Source organism: Bufo bufo, chromosome 2, assembly GCF_905171765.1.
Source record: "Bufo bufo chromosome 2, aBufBuf1.1, whole genome shotgun sequence".
In the NCBI taxonomy this organism is placed as follows: Eukaryota; Metazoa; Chordata; class Amphibia; order Anura; family Bufonidae; genus Bufo; species Bufo bufo.
In genome coordinates, this window is record NC_053390.1 from 838,379,921 (window position 1) to 838,402,664 (window position 22,744).

General features: G+C 46.8%; 1 protein-coding gene and 1 long non-coding RNA gene across 2 annotated transcripts in view; both read right to left on the reverse strand.

Annotated features, from left to right (window-relative positions):
- Window positions 1-1,202: 1,202 nt before the first annotated feature.
- Window positions 1,203-2,354, reverse strand: LOC120991109 (vomeronasal type-2 receptor 26-like; the record flags this gene model as incomplete). The annotated part of the gene is made up of 1 exon (XM_040419998.1): window positions 1,203-2,354. A coding segment is annotated over one exon (843 nt), but the record flags the coding sequence as incomplete, so codon positions are not given.
- A 5-nt stretch (window positions 2,355-2,359) lies between these two features.
- LOC120990560 overlaps window positions 2,360-22,744 on the reverse strand; it is a 45,328-nt gene continuing 24,943 nt past the window's right edge. The window contains exon 3 of the long non-coding RNA XR_005776448.1: window positions 2,360-2,419. This is a non-coding gene — a long non-coding RNA (uncharacterized LOC120990560). The remainder of the gene's footprint in view (window positions 2,420-22,744) is intronic.

Sequence of the window (22,744 nt, forward strand, 5' to 3'; positions counted from 1 at the left end):
CCTATTCATCTGCTAGCAGCTATTCGTGAGGTTCCGTTCGGAGTTTGGAGCATTCCCTTGTATGCCGTAACAACTTTCACGCAAGCCTTTTATTCTGATGTTGCTTTATAATGCCCCAGAGATGCGTTACCACCTTTTACACCCCCTCGCTATCTCATATGGTTAACTCCAGGTCATCATATACACTTATTTCTAGATCCTGCAAAATGTGTATTTTTATTTCTATGTAACTGTTGTGTTCATGTAATGTGCCTGGTTCACCAGCAGGTGGCAGCAAGCTTGGCAGAGCTAGTTTACCTGAAATGGAGCCTTTCTTTCCATTCTAGACCTCTTTAGAGAGGGACGAGTTTTAGTTAATGAAGGTCAGATGAGAGTATACCCTCTAAGGGGAAGGAAGCAGGCCCTCGTCCCTGCTGGATGGACCCTGCTAAAGCCAGCAGAGCACCATCAGCTCTGCTGGACCTGGAGGGCCATGCTACAAGCCTCAAGAGCCAGGGAGAGACAGCTCCTTTGGATAAAGAAAGTAAGAGACAGACCAGATGACAAAGTTAAGTTGCAGCATACACCAAAGGAAGAGTTCCTATCTAATCCTGTCAGCACAGCATAGCCAGAGAGTAGCAGATGTAGCAGAGCCGAGTGTGTTTGCCTGCCAGAATTTATGCCAAAGCCTGCTGGTGACCAAGATAAAGTTGGAAGATTGTTGCCTGATGAAAGTTTATTCAAGTAAAGCTGTTGCCAAGTTCATCACAGGGTCTGGACTCCATTTATTTAATCATCACCTTAATCAACTACTCCTTTTGCTGCAATGGACGGCCACACCTAGGGTTCCAGTGTATCCAGGTGGGAGCACCGTGACAAGTGTAAAACACCTTTAAGGGACATTAGGCCACCCTGCACCACTCTGGCATTCCTACACCTGGGTACCACCATATCACAAAAATGGGGCCCTGTGCCCTCGTTGCTGCAATGCATCTGGCGTCACGACAAAAACTTATTCCATCTTAAAGGGACCCCTTGTGGACCGCGGTTGCTGCAGCTTCTCTTAGATCTGTTCTCAAGGTCTGCTGTTTTTATCCTGAATGACCTTATGACATCACTCTGCCCTGCACGTTATACACTGTATATGTATATAGTAGAGTCTTGTGATAAAAGAATTCATCTTTTTGATATTTATTTGTATATTTAAAAATTCCTTACCCAGACAAAGAAAGACAATTACAAAGCCCCCGTAACCTAAAGGGACTGATATTTTTGGTCCGATATCTTTGACACCATGTCAGATGTATGAATTCATTAGCTATAGCAAGGAGCAGTAATGCCTGTGTATAGATCCTACATATCAGCAGGTAGACTTGGGGAGAGCCTCTCCTTCTCCTCCTAATAAATGCTCTGCTGAGATAATGTAACGATTGGAATCTAATTATATTTTATCATTTCTTTCTAGTATAAGATGATATCTACAAGTTGTTATTTCAGAGTTAATCACTATTATCGGGGTTACCATTTTGCCGTCAGTTCTTTCTTTTCCCCAGCAGGTCAGCTTTTCTGTTCATTTCAGATTTAAACAAAATAATAAAACATTTTGGGAAAAACACACAACCTAAAAGTCCAGCACTGGAAGCCATTACTGCAAATATCTCCACAGCCACCATGTTCTTTCCCCTGGTGCTCAGATAAGCCGGGATCATGGAGATCCAGACGCTGCAGAACACCAGCATGCTGAAGGTGATGTACTTGGCCTCATTAAAACTGTCCGGTAATGTCCTCACCATGAAAGCCAGAACAAGGCTCACACCTGCCAGGAACCCCAGATAACCCAACATGGAGTAGAACCAGATATCTGAGCCTTCGTTACACTGAATGATGATCTTCCCAGGATAAGAGTCAGTGTCCAGGTCCTGAAATGGAGGAGAAATAGACAACCAGATAACACAGATTACAGCTTGAAAGGATGAACACAATGACACTATGGTATATGGTAGTTTCACACTGAGCCATTTTCTCCAAGGGCTTCCAGGCTTGGTGGACTTAAAAGCAACACAAACCATCACAGTCTTGGCGAGAAGTGAAGAGACGGCTACTGAGAAGAAGATTCCAAAACTGGTTTCACGTAATCTACAAGTCACATCATTGGGACGACCCAGAAACAAGAAGACAGAGAGGAAGCTGAGGATGATGGAGACCAGGAGGAGATAACTCAGGTTCCGGTTATTGGCTTTAACAATAGGAGTGTCTCGATGGGAAATGAATATTCCAAATATGAAGCCGGTCACAAGACATCCGAAGACCGAGACACAGGAGAAGACAGAAGCAATGGTGTCATTCTGGTAAGAGATGAATTCCACTACTTTGGACCGGCATCGGTCTCTCTTCTCATTAGGCCATTCATCACTTTGGCATTTAATGCAGCTGTCAGAATCTGTAGGGAAATGTCATAACATCTTATATCTATCTCCCCATCTCATACACAGTAGTAGCGATGCTAAACAGCATGGTTTATTACATCATCCACATAATATGCCTACCATGGTTGTTTAGTGACTCTTATTAACGTTATATTAGAAAACCAAAATTACTCAAATAGCAAATACAACTAGATGGTGTCGTTTCTGAAGAAACCACAGGATGTTGGCTTAAAAACGCTAGAGATATAAGCAAAGTCTGTTTAACCTGGTTTATTAAAATTTAAACCCAAGTCACCCAATGACTGACTGTGCCAAATTTGAGGACCCTGCAATTAACAGTCTAAGAGCGGCGGTAATTTATATTTTCCCATATAAAACGAATGGCTGAAATGTGATTGGCCTCTGGCTTTAAAACTGTGAGAATGGCAGTAATTGAAAGTTTGACATTGAAGTCAATAGGTGAAATATGATTGACTGGGCTCCACCCACTTTTCCTAAATTTTGACCGCAGTCACCCAGTGAGTAATTGACATTTGGCATTTAAACTGTAATAATAGCAGCAGTTTATCTGTTTTTCATTAAGGTTAATGGATGAAATTTGATTGGCTGTTGTTGCCCCACCCCTTTTTTTTCCTATTTATGAACCACAGTCACCCAGTGACTAACACTTTAAGGTTTGGGAATTATGGCATTTAACGTGTAAAAATAGCAGCAGTTTTATTTTTTTCTATTAAAAACCAATGAGTGAAATTTGATTGGTTGTTGGTTCCTCCGACCACTTTTTCAAACTTTGAAGTGGAACCACCCAATGACCACATTTTTGATATTTGAGGTCCATGACATCAATAATGCGAGAATGGCCATTTTTTAGAGTCCCCGAAATGTGACAGAAATTTTCAGGTTGACCCCATGACTAAGTGCGAGTAGCAAAAGTTTACAATTTTCCAATGAAAGTCTATGACAAAAAGTGGGGTGTTCGGGGGGCTGCCCCAGGGGCCCGGAGGGTGAGATCGGTTAACAAAGCACAAGCAACCTATTCGGGTATGTGCCGAACAAGTGTGCAAAGTTTGGTAATTGTACTCCTAAAACTGTGGGAGGAGTAGCCTATAGAAAATAGCAAAATTTTCATTGGCCGTTGCTAGCTCCGCCCACTTTGGGTGTCCCCGCAAAATTGACCCTTTTATTCTGGTTGACACCAACAATATGTGGTCTGAGTTTGGGGAGTGTAGCTTCAAAACTGCAATTTGAAAATTTTCCCTGTCAAAGGAGGGTGGGATCGCTTATTAACCACCTCCGGACCGCCGTACGCAGATTCGCGTTCCGGAGGTGGCAGCGCTGCGCACAATCACGCATATACGCGTCATCTCGCGAGACGCGAGATTTCGCTCAAAGCCGGCCCGCGCATGCGCATCGCGGGCCGGCAAAATTCAAAGAAGAAGTTCGTCACCAGCCTGCCAGCAACGATCATTGGCTGGCAGGCTGGCGATTTTCAAAAAATCCAATCACAAGTCATATAACAGATCATATTAGTAAATATGATCTGTTATATGGCTTCTCTGCTCCTCTGCTGGTCCTTTTCGTCGGTTGGTTCCAGCAGAGGAGCAGACTGAACTGTGAGTACACCAAACACTTCACTGTAGCCCCTGATCACCCCCCTGCACCCCAATTAACCCTTTGATCACCCCTTTGATCGCCCCTGTCAATCACTAGTGAAAGGAAAAAAAGTAATCAGTGTAAACTGTCACTTTTTTTTTTCACTGGTATTGGCTGTTAGGTTTTAGGGATAGTTTAGGCCCCTTGGTTAGGTAGTTAGCGTCAGTTAGCGCCCAGCCCACCTCACCGCAGTCACTTTTATTCGCTGAATAGCGTATCGCTAATCAGCATTTGTACTTTTATAGTATCTGTAAGTGATCAGAACTGATCACGGTCAGATCTATAATAGTATTAGTGTCACCTTAGCTCGCCCTCCACCCAAAACGCAGTGTTTGCCCGATCAGGCCTGATCGGTCGCCCACACGTGCGTTCACCCACGCCCGCCCCACCGCAGTGACAAAAAATATATATTTTTTGATCACTGCACATTCACTTTGCAAGCACTGCGGCGATAAAAAAATCAGTTTTGATATTTTTTATCAACCGCAGCGGCCTCCGGTACTTCGCTAGCCTCCCCTTTGTAAGACAGGTTTGCTTTTTTTCTTGGGTAGTCTCAGGGAATACCCCTAAATTTAGTAGTCCAAATGTCAAACAGGGGGTATTCTTCTGAAGAGGCCTACAGGATTCTGACCCAGTCGGATGAGGAGTGGGAACCCTCATCTGACGAATCTAGCGGGTCAGAATATGAACCTGTAGAAAGCAGTGGCAGTCTGACCCAAAGTTCGGACGAGGAGGTTGAGGTCCCTGGCAGCACCAGGCGTACCCGGCCCCGTGTCGCTAGACCACAGGTTATGCAGGATCCGCTTCAAGAGCAGCAGAGTGGGGCTGTCGCTGCCGGATCACGTGGTGAGGCATACAACAGCAGCGCAGCCCTCCCTGGACCTAGTACCAGCACTGCCGTACAACATGGTGAAGTAGCGAGCACCAGAAGGGCAGTTGAAGCTGGTACGGTGGCACGTGCACTAGTTACCCCGTCGCAGCCACCGCACAGACAGGCCCGTAGAGCCCCTAGAATCCCTGAGGTGCTGGCAAACCCTGATTGGCAGTCACCAACTTCAGCCGCACCTGTAGTTCCCCCTTTCACCGCCCAGTCTGGAGTTCGGGTTGAGACGGCTCAAATCGGTTCGGCCCTGGGATTTTTTGAGCTGTTCTTGACTGCGGAGCTCTTGGACTTAGTCGTGGCAGAGACAAACCGGTATGCCACACAATTTATATCCGCCAACCCGGGAAGCTTTTATGCCCAGCCTTTCCGGTGGAAACCAGTCCAAGTTTCCGAACTTTAAATTTTTTTGGGCCTTCTCCTTAACATGGGCCTGACAAAAAAGCATGAATTGCGGTCTTATTGGTCCACGCACCCGATTCATCACATGCCCATGTTCTCTGCTGCTATGTCCAGGGCACGATTTGAGGCCATCCTCCGTTTCCTGCATTTTAGCGACAACACCACCTCCCGTCCCAGAGGCCACCCAGCTTTTGACCGGCTCCACAAAATTCGGCCCCTCATAGACCATTTCAACCAGAAATTTGCAGATTTGTATACCCCCGAGCAAAACATCTGCGTAGACGAGTCCCTAATACATTTTACTGGGCGCCTTGGCTTCAAACAGTACATCCCAAGCAAGCGTGCCCGGTATGGGGTCAAATTGTATAAGCTCTGTGAAAGGGCCACAGGCTATACCCACAAATTTCGGATCTATGAGGGAAAAGATCAGACCCTGGAGCCGGTCGGTTGCCCTGACTACCTGGGGAGCAGTGGGAAGACAGTCTGGGACTTGGTGTCACCCTTAATCGGCAAGGGGTACCATCTTTATGTGGACAATTTTTACACAAGTGTGGCCCTCTTTAGGCATTTGTTTCTAGAACGGATTTGCACCTGTGGCACCGCGCGAACTAGTCGCGTGGGCTTCCCCCAACGGCTTGTGACCACCCGTCTTGCAAGGGGGGAGAGGGCTGCCTTGTGTAACGAAGAACTGCTCGCGGTGAAATGGAGAGACAAGCGTGACGTTTACATGCTCTCCTCCATTCACGCAGACACGACAATCCAAATTGAGCGAGCAACCCGTGTCATTGAAAAGCCCCTCTGTGTCCACGACTATAATGCGCTCATGGGAGGGGTGGACTTCAATGACCAGATGTTGTCTCCGTATTTATTTTCCCGCAGAACCAGACGCTGGTATAAGAAGGTGTCTGTATATTTAATTCAATTGGCGCTGTACAATAGTTTTATTCTCTACAGTAAGGCTGGGAGAACACGATCTTTCCTCAAATTCCAGGAAGAGATCATTGAGAACCTCCTTTATCCAGGAGGTTCCGTGGCCCCATCCACCAGTGTAGTTAGCCGTCTACACGAGCGACATTTCCCCAGTGTCGTTCCTGGTACCTCAACCCAACCGTCACCCCGAAAAAGATGTCGTGTCTGTAGCAGGAGTGGAATAAGGCGTGACACCCGCTATTTCTGTCCTGACTGTCCTGACCACCCTGCCCTATGCTTTGGTGAGTGTTTCCGGAAGTACCACACACAGGTACACCTAGCATAGGGATCACATCTCACCAGGACAGGCACACAGGGCTATTAGGGCCCTTTTACTCTCAGCTGCTGCAAACCTCTCCTTTCACCTGGGATAAAGTGCATAACGTACTTCGCCACATCTTTGGGCGATTTGCGCTTTGCACATTGTCCCATGGGGAAGGAGAGGTTTGTTCTATAAAGGTAAAAAAAACTAAACAAAAAAAAAATTACCGGTAAGTAAAAAAGTTAAAAAAGTTTAAAAAAGTTAATATGTTCTGTTCTAAAGTTAATAAAGTTATTGCTTTGCGGCCTGGTTTTTTCTTTTTTCTTTTGTTTTTTTTACCTTCCAGGTGGACCAACCGATCGACTAGCTGCAGCACTGATGTGCATTCGGACAGAAGCATTGCGCTGCTGTCAGATTACACGCAAGTCGGTGTATGCGGCGCTGCAAGACGAGATTTCTCCTCTGCAGTAAAAGATATGTTTGCCGAGGCATATGAGCTGAGGAGGTGGCGGTGTTCATATACTTTGGCAAACACTTTGTATATATAAAAAAAAATCCCGGCAATGATTTATTCATCCACATCGATTGATGTGAATGGAGAAATCGGGTTTGCCAGGGCATACGAGCTGAAGTGGGTATGGATGTTGGGCGGAGCTCCTATGTCCTGGCAGACGCCTTTCCCCTCCTTTTTCTTTTTTTGGCAGAGATTTTTTTATCCACATTGATCGATGCGAATGAAGAAATCTGTGCCGTTCATTTTTTTCTTTCAGCCCAGAGGCTGAACGGAAAAAAAAAATCTCATTACCCGTATGCTCAATATAAGGAGAATAGCAGAAACTCCTAATGCTGGGCATACATGTAATGATTGCGGAGACCCTCAAATGCCAGGGCAGTACAAACACCCCACAAATAACACCATTTTGGAAAGAAGACACCCCAAGGTATTCGCTGAGGGGCATATTGAGTCCATGAAAGATTGAAATTTTTGTCCCAAGTTAGCGGAAAGGGAGACTTTGTGAGAAAAAAATCAAAAAAATCAATTTCCGCTAACTTGTGCCAAAATTTTTTTTTTTCAATGAACTCGCCATGCCCCTCATTGAATACCTTGGGGTGTCTTATTTCCAAAATGGGGTCACATGTGGGGTATTTATACTGCCCTGGCATTTTAGGGGCCCCAAAGCGTGAGAAGAAGTCTGGTATCCAAATGTCTAAAAATGCCCTCCTAAAAGGAATTTGGGCCCCTTTGCCCACCTAGGCTGCAAAAAAGTGTCACACATCTGGTATCTCTGTATTCAGGAGAAGTTGAGGAATGTGTTTTGGGGTGTCATTTTACATATACCCATGCTGGGTGAGATAAATATCTTGGTCAAATGCCAACTTTGTATAAAAAAATGGGAAAAATTGTCTTTTGCCGAGATATTTCTCTCACCCAGCATGGGTATATGTAAAATGACACCACAAAACACATTCCCCACCTTCTCCTGAGTACGGAGATACCAGATGTGTGACACTTTTTTGCAGCCTAGGTGGGCAAAGGGGCCCACATTCCAAAGAGCACCTTTCGGATTTCACAGGTCATTTTTTACTGAATTTGATTTCAAACTCCTTACCACACATTTGGGCCCCTAGAATGCCAGGGCAGTATAACTACCCCACAAGTGACCCCATTTTGGAAAGAAGAGACCCCAAGGTATTCGCTGATGGGCATAGTGAGTTCATGGAAGTTTTTATTTTTTGTCACAAGTTAGTGGAATATGAGACTTTGTATGAAAAAAATAAAAAATCATCATTTTCCACTAACTTGTGACAAAAAATAAAAAATTCTAGGAACTCACCATGCCCCTCACGGAATACCTTGGGGTGTCTTCTTTCCAAAATAGGGTCACTTGTGGGGTAGTTATACTGCCCTGGCATTCTAGGGGCCCAAATGTGTGGTAAGGAGTTTGAAATCAAATTCTGTAAAAAATGACCTGTGAAATCCGAAAGGTGCTCTTTGGAATATGGGCCCCTTTGCCCACCTAGGCTGCAAAAAAGTGTCACACATCTGGTATCTCCGTACTCAGGAGAAGGTGGGGAATGTGTTTTGGGGTGTCATTTTATATATACCCATGCTGGCTGAGAGAAATATCTTGGCAAAAGACAACTTTTCCCATTTTTTTATACAAAGTTGGCATTTGACCAAGATATTTATCTCACCCAGCATGGGTATATGTAAAAAGACACCCCAAAACACATTCCTCAACTTCTCCTGAATACAGAGATACCAGATGTGTGACACTTTTTTGCAGCCTAGGTGGGCAAAGGGGCCCATATTCCAAAGAGCACCTTTCGGATTTCACAGGTCATTTTTTACTGAATTTGATTTCAAACTCCTTACCACACATTTGGGCCCCTAGAATGCCAGGGCAGTATAACTACCCCACAAGTGACCCCATTTTGGAAAGAAGAGACCCGAAGGTATTCGCTCATGGGCATAGTGAGTTCATGGAAGTTTTTATTTTTTGTCACAAGTTAGTGGAATATGAGACTTTGTATGAAAAAAAAAAAAAATCATCATTTTCCACTAACTTGTGACAAAAAATAAAAAATTCTAGGAACTCGCCATGCCCCTCAAGGAATACCTTGGGGTGTCTTCTTTCCAAAATGGGGTCACTTGTGGGGTAGTTATACTGCCCTGGCATTCTAGGGGCCCAAATGTGTGGTAAGGAGTTTGAAATCAAATTCTGTAAAAAATGACCTGTGAAATCCGAAAGGTGCTCTTTGGAATATGGGCCCCTTTGCCCACCTAGGCTGCAAAAAAGTGTCACACATCTGGTATCTCTGTATTCAGGAGAAGTTGAGGAATGTGTTTTGGGGTGTCTTTTTACATGTACCCATGCTGGGTGAGATAAATATCTTGGTCAAATGCCAACTTTGTATAAAAAAATGGGAAAAGTTGTCTTTTGCCAAGATATTTCTCTCACCCAGCATGGGTATATATAAAATGACACCCCAAAACACATTCCCCACCTTCTCCTGAGTACGGAGATACCAGATGTGTGACACTTTTTTGCAGCCTAGGTGGGCAAAGGGGCCCATATTCCAAAGAGCATCTTTCGGATTTCACAGGTCATTTTTTACAGAATTTGATTTCAAACTCCTTACCACACATTTGGGCCCCTAGAATGCCAGGGCAGTATAACTACCCCACAAGTGACCCCATTTTGGAAAGAAGAGACCCCAAGGTATTCGCTGATGGGCATAGTGAGTTCATAGAACTTTTTATTTTTTGTCACAAGTTAGTGGAATATGAGACTTTGTAAGAAAAAAAAAAAAATAAAATCATCATTTTCCGCTAACTTGTGACAAAAAATAAAAAGTTCTATGAACTCACTATGCCCATCAGCGAATACCTTAGGGTGTCTACTTTCCGAAATGGGGTCATTTGTGGGGTGTTTGTACTGTCTGGCCATTGTAGAACCTCAGGAAACATGACAGGTGCTCAGAAAGTCAGAGCTGCTTCAAAAAGCGGAAATTCACATTTTTGTACCATAGTTTGTAAACGCTATAACTTTTACCCAAACCATTTTTTTTTTACCCAAACATTTTTTTTTTATCAAAGACATGTAGAACAATAAATTTAGAGCAAAATTTATATATGGATGTCTTTTTTTTGCAAAATTTTACAACTGAAAGTGAAAAATGTCCTTTTTTTGCAAAAAAAATCGTTAAATTTCGATTAATAACAAAAAAAGTAAAAATGTCAGCAGCAATGAAATACCACCAAATGAAAGCTCTATTAGTGAGAAGAAAAGGAGGTAAAATTCATTTGGGTGGTAAGTTGCATGACCGAGCAATAAACGGTGAAAGTAGTGTAGGTCAGAAGTGTAAAAAGTGGCCTGGTCATTAAGGGTGTTTAAGCACTGGGGGCTGAGGTGGTTAAAGAACAAGCAACTTACTTCGTTATAGGTCGAAGAACTGTGGAAAGTTTGGCGTATACACCCCCAAAACTGTAGGAGGAGTAGCGTATAGAAAAAGGGGGGGCGGAGAAGAATAATAACTAGATGGTATCATTTCTGAAGAAACCACAGGATGTTGGCTTGAAAACTGATTAGCTGTTTGTGGCTCCACCCACTTTTAAAAATTTTAACCCAAGTCACCCAATGACTGACTGTGCCAAATTTGAGGACCCTGCAATTAACAGTCAAAGAGCGGCAGTAATTTAAATTTTCCCATATAAAATAAATGGCTGAAATGTGATTGGCTGTTAAAGGCTCCACCCAATTTTCCTAAATTCTAACCACACTCACCCATTGACCCATGGTGCCAGTTTGGGTACTCTGGCTTTCATATTGTAAGAATAACAGCTTTTTACATTTTCTCATTGAAGTCAATAGGGAAAATCTGATTGGTTGTTTGTGGCTCCGCACACTTTTTAAATTTGCATTCCCGTCACCCAGTAACCGAATGTACCAAGTTTGAAGACCCTGCCATTAACAGTGTAAGAAAGGCAGCAATTTAAATATTCCCATTGAATAGCACTAGGTAATAATTGATTGGCTGTTTTAAGCTCCGCCAGTTTTCCGAATTTTAAGCCCAGTCACCCAGTCATGGTCTGTGCCAAGATTGTGAGAATGGCAGTATTTGGCAGTATTTGAAAGTTTTACATTGAAGTCAATAGGTGAAATCTTATTGGCTGTTTTAGGCTCCACCCAATTTTCCTAAATTTTGACTGCAGTCACCCAGTGAGTAATTGTGCTAAGTTTGGGGCACTTGGCATTTAAACTGTGATAATAGCAGCAGTTTACCTTTTTTTCATTAAAGGGTTTCTACCACCTCATTTGGACCTAATTAGCTGTCGGACACTAGCGATCCGCTAGTGTCTGCTCTACCTAACCATGCTATTCTAAGACCTTTGTGTGCAGCCGTTACACTAAAAAAAACGATTGGTATGCAAATGAGCCTCTAGGTGCTATGGGGGCTTCTTTTCAGCACCTAGAGGCTCCGTCCACTCACCCTGTATTCCGCCCCGCTCGTCCCTCCAGCCCGCCCATCTCTAGATTGCCAGCCTCCATCTCATCCATCGGCTTTATTCTCGCGCCTGCGCCGTGTGCGTCTGTATTCGGCACAGGCGCAGTGACTGTCTGACCGCTCCCGAACAGACGACGCCCGGCCGGTCAGACAGTCACTGCGCCTGCGCCGAATACAGACGCACACGGCGCAGGCGCGAGAATAAGGCCGATGGATGAGATGGAGATCGTTTTTTTTTGTGTAACGGCTGCACACAAAGGTCTTAGAATAGCATGGTTAGGTAGAGCAGACACTAGCAGATCGCTAGTGTCTGACAGCTAATTAGGTCCAAATGAGGTGGTAGAAACCCTTTAAGGTCACTGGCTGAAATCTGATTGGCTGTTGTTTCCCCGCCCCTTTTTTTCCTAATTGTGAACCACAGTCACCCAGTGACTAACACTTTAAGGTTTGGGAATTATGGCATTTAACGTGTAAAAATAGCAGCAGTTTTATTTTTTTCTATTGAAAATCAATCGCTAGGATATGCCCCCATTGTCTTAAAGGTGCGGGTCCCACCGCTGGGACCCACACCTACAGTTGTGTTCAAAATTTTTCAACCCCCAATGCTGTAAAGGGTTTTAGGGAATTTAGTGTACATTTGTAATTGTGTTCAGAATGAAATCTTACAAGGACTTTTTAAAGAACCAAATGCAACTAAAATGACATAAATTGTTTTTGTAATACAGTATTAAATGTTTTTTTTTGTGATTTCTTCATTGACACAATTATTCAACCCCTTAAAGACTACCAATCTTAAGAACAGAGGTTCATTCAAGTTTTTTCGATCAGGTATTGAAAACACCTGTGGATGTCAAGGAGCAGCAATCAAGCACCAATTAGGCAGATGTAAAAGGACTGTGATACTCAGCTCCTTCTAGACATTTACTGGTGTGTTTACAAACATGGTGAAGTCAAGAGAATGGTCCAGGAAGACAAGAGAAGAGGTGATTTCTCTTCACAGGAAGGGCAATGGCTATAAGAAGATTGCAAAGATGTTAAACATACCAAGAGACACCATAGGAAGCATCATTCGCAAATTCAAGGCAAAGGGCACTGTTGAAACGCTACCTGGTCGTGGCAGAAAGAAGATGCCGACTTCGACTGCTGTGCGCTACCTGAAGCACAAAGTGGAGAAAAGTAGGGATGAGCGAACCCGAACTGTAAAGTTCGGATTCGTACCGAATTTTGGGGTGTCCGTGACACGGACCCGAACCCGAACATTTTCGTAAAAGTCCGGGTTCGGGTTCGGTGTTCGGCGCTTTCTTGGCGCTTTTTGAAAGGCTGCAAAGCAGCCAATCAACAAGCGTCATACTACTTGGCCCAAGAGGCCATCACAGCCATGCCTACTATTGGCATGGCTGTGATTGGCCAGTGCACCATGTGACCCAGCCTATATTTAAGCTGGAGTCACGTAGCGCCGCACGTCACTCTGCTATGATCAGTGTAGGGAGAGGTTGCAGCTGTGACGTTAGGGCGAGATTAGGCAGATTAACTCCTCCAAAAGACTTCATTCTGTGATCGATCTGCAGCTGTGGATCATTGAAGTGCTATTATTGACTTGCTCACTTTTTTAAGGCTGCCCAGAGCGTTTTTAGATCACTTTTTTTCTGGGGTGATCGGCGGCCATTTTGTGACTTGTGGTGCGCCAGCACGAGCTATCACCAAGTGTATTTAACCATCGATAGTGTGGTTATTTTGTGCTATATCCTACATCAGCTGCAGGCTGAGCCTGTGTCACCGAAGTGCATTTAACCATCAACAGTCTGATTATTTTTTGGCCATATACTACATCAGCTGCAGGCTGAGCCTGTGTCACCCAAGTGCATTTAACCATCAACAGTGTGGTTATTTTTTGGCCATATATTACATCAGGGGCAAGTTGAGCCTGTCACCCAGCGCCTAAAAAATAGACCTGACATTTCTATTCAACCAAATCTGTACTGTTTTAGCTGGTCAAGTTATTTGTAGTGACCGTAAAAGCAGACTTTTTGTTCTGGGTTGAAAAAGCATTCCCAAATTTGCCATTCTCAAAATAACTAGTTTCTGGTATTTGAGGCCTACTTGAAATCTATCCCAAAAAGAATATCTTACATTGAAGCTAGTGATAGTGTCATTCAGAAAAACCTAAGACACACGCTAGCGTGCTGATAGAAATCTGATTCTGTGATTAAACCTATACCTGTCACACAGCGCAAAAAAAAACAGGCCTCACATCTCTATTTAACCAAATCTGTACTGTTTTAGCTGGTCAAGTTATTTGTAGTGACCGTAAAAGCACACTTTTTTTTCTAGGTTGAAAAACCATTCCCAAATTTGCCATTCTCAAAATTGTGGTGAACGGGAACAATGAGGAAAACATCTAATAAGGGAAGCGGACGTGGACATGGTCGTGGTGGTGTTAGTGGACCCTCTGGTGCTGGGAGAGGACGTGGCCGTTCTGCCACAGCCACACGTCCTAGTGAACCAACTACCTCAGGTCCCAGTAGCCAGCAGAATTTACAGCGATATTTGGTGGGGCCCAATGCCGTTCTAAGGATGGTAAGGCCTGAGCATGTGCAGGCATTAGTCAATTGGGTGGCCGACAGTGGATCCAGCACGTTCACATTATCTCCCACCCAGTCTTCTGCAGAAAGCGCACAGATGGCGCATGAAAACCAAGCCCATCGGTCTGTCACATCACCCCCATGCATATCAGGGAAACTGTCTGAGCCTCAAGTTATGCAGCAGTCTCTTATGCTGTTTGAAGACTCTGCTGCCAGGTTTTCCCAAGGGCATCCACCTAGCCCTTCCCCAGGGGTGGAAGAGATAGAATGCACTAACGCACAACCACTTATTTTTCCTGATGATGAGGACATGGGAATACCACCTCAGCACGTCTCTGATGATGACGAAACACAGGTGCCAACTGCTGCGTCTTTCTGCAGTGTGCAGACTGAACAGGAGGTCAGGGGTCAAGACTGGGTGGAAGACGATGCAGGGGACGATGAGGTCCTAGACCCCACATGGAATGAAGGTCGTGCCACTGACTTTCACAGTTCGGAGGAAGAGGCAGTGGTGAGACCGAGCCAACAGCGTAGCAAAAGAGGGAGCAGTGGGCAAAATCAGAACACCCGCCGCCAAGAGACTCCGCCTGCTACTGACCGCCGCCATCTGGGACCGAGCACCCCAAAGGCAGCTTCAAGGAGTTCCCTGGCATGGCACTTCTTCAAACAATGTGCTGACGACAAGACCCGAGTGGTTTGCACGCTGTGCCATCAGAGCCTGAAGCGAGGCATTAACGTTCTGAACCTTAGCACAACCTGCATGACCAGGCACCTGCATGCAAAGCATGAACTGCAGTGGAGTAAACACCTTAAAAACAAGGAAGTCACTCAGGCTCCCCCTGCTGCCTCTTCTGCTGCTGCCGCCTCGGCCTCTTCTGCTGCTGCTGCCGCCGCCTCGGCCTCTTCTGCTGCTGCTGCCGCCGCCTCGGCCTCTTCCTCCGCCTCTGGAGGAACGTTGGCACCTGCCGCCCAGCAAACATGGGCTGTACCACCAACACCACCACCTGCGTCACCAAGCATCTCAACCATGTCACACGGCAGCGTTCAGCTCTCCATCTCACAAACATTTGAGAGAAAGCGTAAATTCCCACCTAGCCACCCTCGATCCCTGGCCCTCAATGCCAGCATTTCTAAACTACTGGCCTATGAAATGCTGTCATTCAGGCTGGTGGACACACACAGCTTCAAACAGCTCATGTCACTTGCTGTCCCACTGTATGTTGTTCCCAGCCGCCACTACTTCTCCAAGAGAGCCGTGCCTTCCCTGCACAAACAAGTGTCCGATAAAATCAAGTGTGCACTGCGCAACGCCATCTGTGGCAACGTCCACCTAACCACAGATACGTGGACCAGTAAGCACGGCCAGGGACGCTATATCTCCCTAACTGCACACTGGGTAAATGTAGTGGCGGCTGGGCCCAAGGCGGAGAGCTGTTTGGCGCACGTCCTTCCGCCGCCAAGGATCGCAGGGCAACATTCTTTGCCTCCTGTCTCCTCCTCCTCCTACTCAGCTTCCTCCTCCTCTTCTTCCACCTGCTCATCCAGTCAGCCACACACCTTCACCACCAACTTCAGCACAGCCCGGGGTAAACGTCAGCAGGCCATTCTGAAACTCATATGTTTGGGGGACAGGCCCCACACCGCACAGGAGTTGTGGCGGGGTATAGAACAACAGACCGACGAGTGGTTGCTGCCGGTGAGCCTCAAGCCCGGCCTGGTGGTGTGCGATAATGGGCGAAATCTCGTTGCAGCTCTGGGACTAGCCGGTTTGACGCACATCCCTTGCCTGGCGCATGTGCTGAATTTGGTGGTGCAGAAGTTCATTCACAACTTCCCCGACATGTCAGAGCTGCTGCATAAAGTGCGGGCCGCCTGTTCGCGCTTCCGGCGTTCACACCCTGCCGCTGCTCGCCTGTCTGCGCTACAGCGTAACTTCGGCCTTCCCGCTCACCGCCTCATATGCGACGTACCCACCAGGGTGAACTCCACCTTGCACATGCTGGACAGACTGTTCGAGCAGCAGCAGGCCATAGTGGAGTTTCAGCTGCAGCACGCACGGGTCAGTCGCACTGCGGATCAGACACACTTCACCACCAATGACTGGGCCTCCATGCGAGACCTGTGTGCCCTGTTGCGCTGTTTCGAGTACTCCACCAACATGGCCAGTGGCGATGACGCTGTTATCAGCGTTACAATACCACTTCTATGTCTCCTTGAGAAAAGACTTAGGGCGATGATGGAAGAGGAGGTGGCCCAGGAGGAAGAGGAGGAAGAGGGGTCATTTTTAGCACTTTCAGGCCAGTCTCTTCAAAGTGACTCAGAGGGAGGTTTTTTGCAACAGCAGAGGCCAGGTACAAATGTGGCCAGACAGGGCCCACTACTGGAGGACGAGGAGGACGAGGATGAGGAGGAGGTGGATGAGGATGAAGCATGTTCACAGCGGGGTGGCACCCAAAGCAGCTCGGGCCCATCACTGGTGCGTGGCTGGGGGGAAACACAGGACGATGACGATACGCCTCCCACAGAGGACAGCTTGTCCTTACCTCTGGGCAGCCTGGCACACATGAGCGACTACATTCTGCAGTGCCTGCGCAACGACAGCAGAGTTGCCCACATTTTAACGTGTGCAGACTACTGGGTTGCCACCCTGCTGGATCCCCGGTACAAAGACAATGTGCCCACCTTACTTCCTACACTGGAGCGTGATAGGAAGATGCGCGAGTACAAGCGCACGTTGGTAGACGCGCTACTGAGAGCATTCCCAAATGTCACAAGGGAACCAGTGGAAGCCCAAGGCGAAGGCAGAGGATGAGCAAGAGGTCGCCAACGCAGCTGTGTCACGGCCAGCTCCTCTGAGGGCAGGGTTAGCATGGCAGAGATGTGGAAAAGTTTTGTCACCACGCCACAGCTAACTGCACCACCACCTGATACGGAACGTGTTAGCAGGAGGCAACATTTCACTAACATGGTGGAACAGTACCTGTGCACACCCCTCCACGTACTGACTGATGGTTCGGCCCCATTCAACTTCTGGGTCTCCAAATTGTCCACGTGGCCAGAGCTAGCCTTTTATGCTTTGGAGGTGCTGGCCTGCCCGGCGGCCAGCGTTTTGTCTGAACGTGTATTCAGCACGGCAGGGGGCGTCATTACAGACAAACGCAGCCGCCTGTCTACAGCCAATGTGGACAAGCTGACGTTCATAAAAATGAACCAGGCATGGATCCCACAGGACCTGTCCATCCCTTGTGCAGATTAGATATTAACTACCTCCCCTTAACAATATATTATTCTACTCCAGGGCACTTCCTCATTCAATCCTATTTTTAATTTCATTTTACCATTATATTGCGGGGCAACCCAAAGTTGAATGAACCTCTCCTCTGTCTGGGTGCCGGGGCCTAAATGTGTGACAGTGGCCTGTTCCAGTGGTGGGTGACGTGAAGCCTGATTCTCTGCTATGACATGAAGACAGATTCTGCGCTGACATAAGGCCAGATTCTCTGTTACGGGACCTCTCTCCTCTGCCTGGGTGCCTGGGCCTAAATGTGTGACAGTGGCCTGTTCCAGTGGTGGGTGACGTGAAGCCTGATTCTCTGCTATGACATGAAGACAGATTCTGCGCTGACATAAGGCCAGATTCTCTGTTACGGGACCGCTCTCCTCTGTCTGTGTGCCTGGGCCTAAATATGTGACAGTGGCCTGTTCCAGTGGTGGGTGACGTGAAGCCTGATTCTCTGCTATGACATGAAGACAGATTCTGCGCTGACATAAGGCCAGATTCTCTGTTACGGGACCTCTCTCGTCTGCCTGGGTGCCTGGGCCTAAATGTGTGACAGTGGCCTGTTCCAGTGCTGGGTGACGTGAAGCCTGATTCTCTGCTATGACATGAAGACAGATTCTGCGCTGACATAAGGCCAGATTCTCTGTTACGGGACCTCTCTCCTCTGCCTGGGTGCCTGGGCCTAAATGTGTGACAGTGGCCTGTTCCAGTGGTGGGTGACGTGAAGCCTGATTCTCTGCTATGACATGAAGACAGATTCTGTGCTGACATCAGGCCAGATTCTCTGTTACGGGACCTCTCTCCTCTGCCTGGGTGCCGGGGCCTAAATGTGTGACAGTGGCCTGTTCCAGTGCTGGGTGACGTGAAGCCTGATTCTCTGCTATGACATGAAGACTGATTCTGCGCTGACATGAAGCCAGATTCTCTGCTATGGCATGAGGAGACTGATTCTCTGCTGACATGAAGCCAGATTCTTTGCTATGGCATGAAGAGACTGATTCTCTGCTGACGTAAAGCCAGATTCTCTGCTATGGGACCTCTGTCCAATTGATATTGGTTCATTTTTATTTTTTTTATTTTTATTTTAATTCATTTCCCTATCCACATTTGTTTGCAGGGGATTTACCTACATGTTGCTGCCTTTTGCAGCCCTCTAGCTCTTTCCTGGGCTGTTTTACAGCCTTTTTAGTGCCCAAAAGTTCGGGTCCCCATTGACTTCAATGGGGTTCAGGACCAAGTTCGGATCGGGTTCGGATCCCGAACCCGAACATTTCCGGGAAGTTCGGCCGAACTTCTCGTACCCGAACATCCAGGTGTTCGCTCAACTCTAGAGAAAAGTCCCCGTGTGACTGCTGAGGAACTGAAAAAAGATTTGTCAGATGTGGGTACTGAAGTGTCAGCTCAGACAATAAGGTGCACACTGCGTAATGAAGGCCTCCATGCCAGAACTCCCAGGCGCCCCCCCTTGCTGTCTCCAAAGAATAAGAAGAGTCGACTGCAGTATGCCAAAAGTCATGTGGACAAACCACAAAAGTGTTCTGTGGACTGATGAAACAAAATTAGAACTGTTTGGGCCCATGGATCAACGCTATGTTTGGAGGAGGAAGAACAAGGCCTATGAAGAAAAGAACACCTTGCCTACTGTGAAGCATGGCGGGGGGTCAATCATGCTTTGGGGCTGTTTGGCTTCTACAGGTACAGGGAAGCTTCAGCGTGTGCAAGGTACCATGAATTCTCTTCAGTACCAGGAGATAGTGGATGAAAATGTGATGCAGTCCGTCACAAACCTGAGGCTTGGGAGACGTTGGACCTTTCAACAGGACAATGATCCCAAGCATACCTCCAAGTCCACTAGAGCATGGTTGCAGATTAAAGGCTGGAACATTTTGAAGTGGCCATCGCAGTCACCAGACTTAAATCTGATTGGGAAAGAGCAGCACCTTTTTTGGGTCCATCCCTTCTTTCCAGTATGGGGGACCACACCTAGAAAGTGTTGGCCAGGGACGATCCGGGCGCCTACAGTTCCCGAGGTACTCCGGCCTGCTCTTTCCTGGTCAGAAAAGATCAGGTCCTTGAGGACTGCCTCATAGAACTGAAGGAATGTCCCTGTGTTGCCAGCGCTCCGGGAAAGCACAAAAGAGTTGTACATGGCAACCTGCACCAAGCAGACCGCAACTTTTTTGTACCATGCCCGGGTTTTGCGCATAGCGTTATATGGCTTGAGGACTTGATAGATCAGATAGATAAACTCCTCCCATATACCGATTGCAGTCGACGATGCAATCGGGCTTGAGGACCGTTGCCGCGGTACCTCGCACAGGGACAGGGGTGATGCCGTTGCCGTGAATTGTGGACAGTACAAGGACATCCCTCTTGTCCTTATATCTGACCAGCAACAGGCTTCCAGTGATAAGGGCACGGGTCGCACCCTTGGGAATAGGTACCTGGAGGGGGTGGGTAGGGAGGCTGCGCTGATTTTTCCGCATGGTCCCACGAGCGGACGTGGATCTGGCGGCGAGGGACTGGAACAAGGGGATACTAGTATAAAAGTTATCCACGTATAGGTGGTAACCCTTATCTAGCAGTGGGTGAATAAGGTCCCACACAAGTTTCCCGCTAACACCCAGAGTGGGGGGACATTCTGGGGGTTGAATACGGGAATCTGGCCCCTCGTACACACGAAATTTGTAAGTGTACCCTGAGGTACTCTCGCAAAGTTTGTACAGCTTCACGCCATACCTCGCCTGCTTAGTGGGAACATACTGGCGGAAAATGAGTCTCCCCTTGAAAGCAATGAGAGACTCATCAACCGCGACCTCCCTTCCATGTACATAGGCCTGCACAAATTTGGCCCCAAAGTGATCGATGACTGGCCTTTTGTACAGGCGGTCATAGGCAGGATCACCTCGGGGGGGGACATGCTGCATTATCTGCATAATGCAGGCATTTCCGGATGGCCTCAAACCGGGTACGTGTCATGGCCGTACTGTAAAGTGGGGTCTGGTAGAGGACGTCCCCACTCCAGTAATGCCTGACACTAGGTTTCTTGACTAGGCCCATATGCAGCACGAGGCCCCAAAATGTGCTCATCTTGGCTGCACAGACCGGAGTCCAGCCACCGGGCCTAGCCAAAAAGGAGCCCGGGTGTTGAGCAATGAACTGTTGGGCGTACAGGTTCGTCTGCTCCAACATCAAATTCACAAAGTGGTCACTGAAAAAAAGACAAAATTAGTCGTATTCAGTGAAGCACACTGTGGAAATCTGGATTCCTGGTTGGCCTACAAAATCAGGAATCACGGGCTCAAAACGCTCTGGGGTACACCAGATAATTTCACCGGTAGGGGGCGTCGGTGGACTTAACTGGCGGGCCGGAAAACTAGTACGAGCCCCAGAGCTTCTCGTATTAGTGTGGGCCACAGGGTCCCTAGCATGGCGGTCCCCTTGATCCGCCTGCCGGTGTCTCCGCCGCCTTGGGGGCTCATCATCATCGCTAGATGATGAGGAGGACGCGGATAACAAAAGGAAAGTGGGGTCACCCACGTCCTCACTGGGGCTCTCGGAGGCAAGCTTTGCGTATGCCTCCTCAGCCGAGAACATCCGGCGAGCCATAGGGGAGTGTGTGTGTGCGTGATAAACTTTATTTGGTGTGCGTGTGTGTGGGGGGACAGGTGTTCGCGAACTTATCCTAAACCTAACAGACAAAAAAAATGAAAAAAAGGCCCAAAAATTTGAAATTTTAATATATATTGAAACTCGCTGATCAACCGTCCGAAGTTTATCAGCGGTGGGGTGTGCGATGCGCTAACAGTAGCCGGACGCTAAGAGTCCCAGCCACAGTCAGTGTACGCAGAAAAAAATAAAATAATATGCTTGTGCCCCAAAAATAGTTGTGGGGGGGGCGGGAGGGGGCAAGCTGCTGCACACCTGGAGGGTCTAGGGTCAGGGTTAAAAACATGGGGTGGAAAGTGGGCGGGGTTTCAGCAAATAAAGCGTGCAATATCTCGGAAACCAAAGCGGCGCAAACGTTAATTTTTGCGGCACAAACCAGCACAAACGCAGCACAAACGAATGGTGTATTTATTGATGAAATTTAAAAACATGGGGTGGAAAGTGAGCGGGGCTTCTTAAAAATCTAACGCGCAATATCTCAGGAACCGAACCGGCACAAACGTTCATTTTTGCGGCACAAACCAGCACAAACACAGCACAAACGAATGGTGTATTTCTTTTTGAAATTTAAGAACATGGGGTGCCAACTTCACACAGGTGAATGTTACAGAATAACAGGATGTTACACGATAACAAGATGTTACAGAAGAACGGATGTTACAGAAGAACAGGATGTTACAGAAGAACAGGATGTTACAGGATAGCAGAATGTTACAGAATAACAGGATGTTACACGATAACAAGATGTTACAGAAGAACAGGATAATAGGATGTTACAGGATAACAGGATGTTACAGAAGAACAGGATGTTACAGGATAACAGGATCTTACAGGAGAACAGGACGTTACAGAAAACCATGACGTTACAGAAGAACAGGATGTTACAGGATAACAGGATGTTACAGAAGAACAGGATGTTACACGATAACAAGATGTTACAGAAGAACAGAATAACAGGATGTTACAGAAGAACAGGACGTTACAGAAGAACAGGACTTTACAGAATAAAAGGACGTTACAGAAGAACAGGATGTTACAGAAGAACAGGATGTTACAGAAGAACACAATGTTACAGAAGAACAGGATGTTACAGAAGAGCAGGATGTTACAGAATAACAGGATGTTACAGAAGAACAGGACGTTACAGAAGAACAGGACGTTACAGAAGAACAGGATTTTAAGAGCAGGATTTTACAGAAGAACAGGACGTTACAGAAGAACAGGACATTACAGAAGAACAGGATGTTATAGGATAACAGGACTTTACAGAAGAACAGGACGTTACAGAAGAACAGGACGTTACAGAGAACAGGGCATTACAGAAGAGCAGGATGTTACAGAAGAGCAGGGCGTTACAGAAGAGCAGGACGTTACAGAGAACAGGGCATTACAGAAGAACAGGGTGTTACAGAAGAACAGGGTGTTACAGAAGAACAGGGCGTTACAGAAGAACAGGGCGTTACAGAAGAACAGGATGTAACAGAAGAACAGGACATTACAGAAGAACAGATTGTTTCAGGATAACAGGATGTTACAGAAGAACAGGATGTTACAGGCTTTTTCAAGATACATAATACAAATTATTGCATTCTGTATAATGTGGGCATCGTAGGGAGTCCAGACATCCCACCC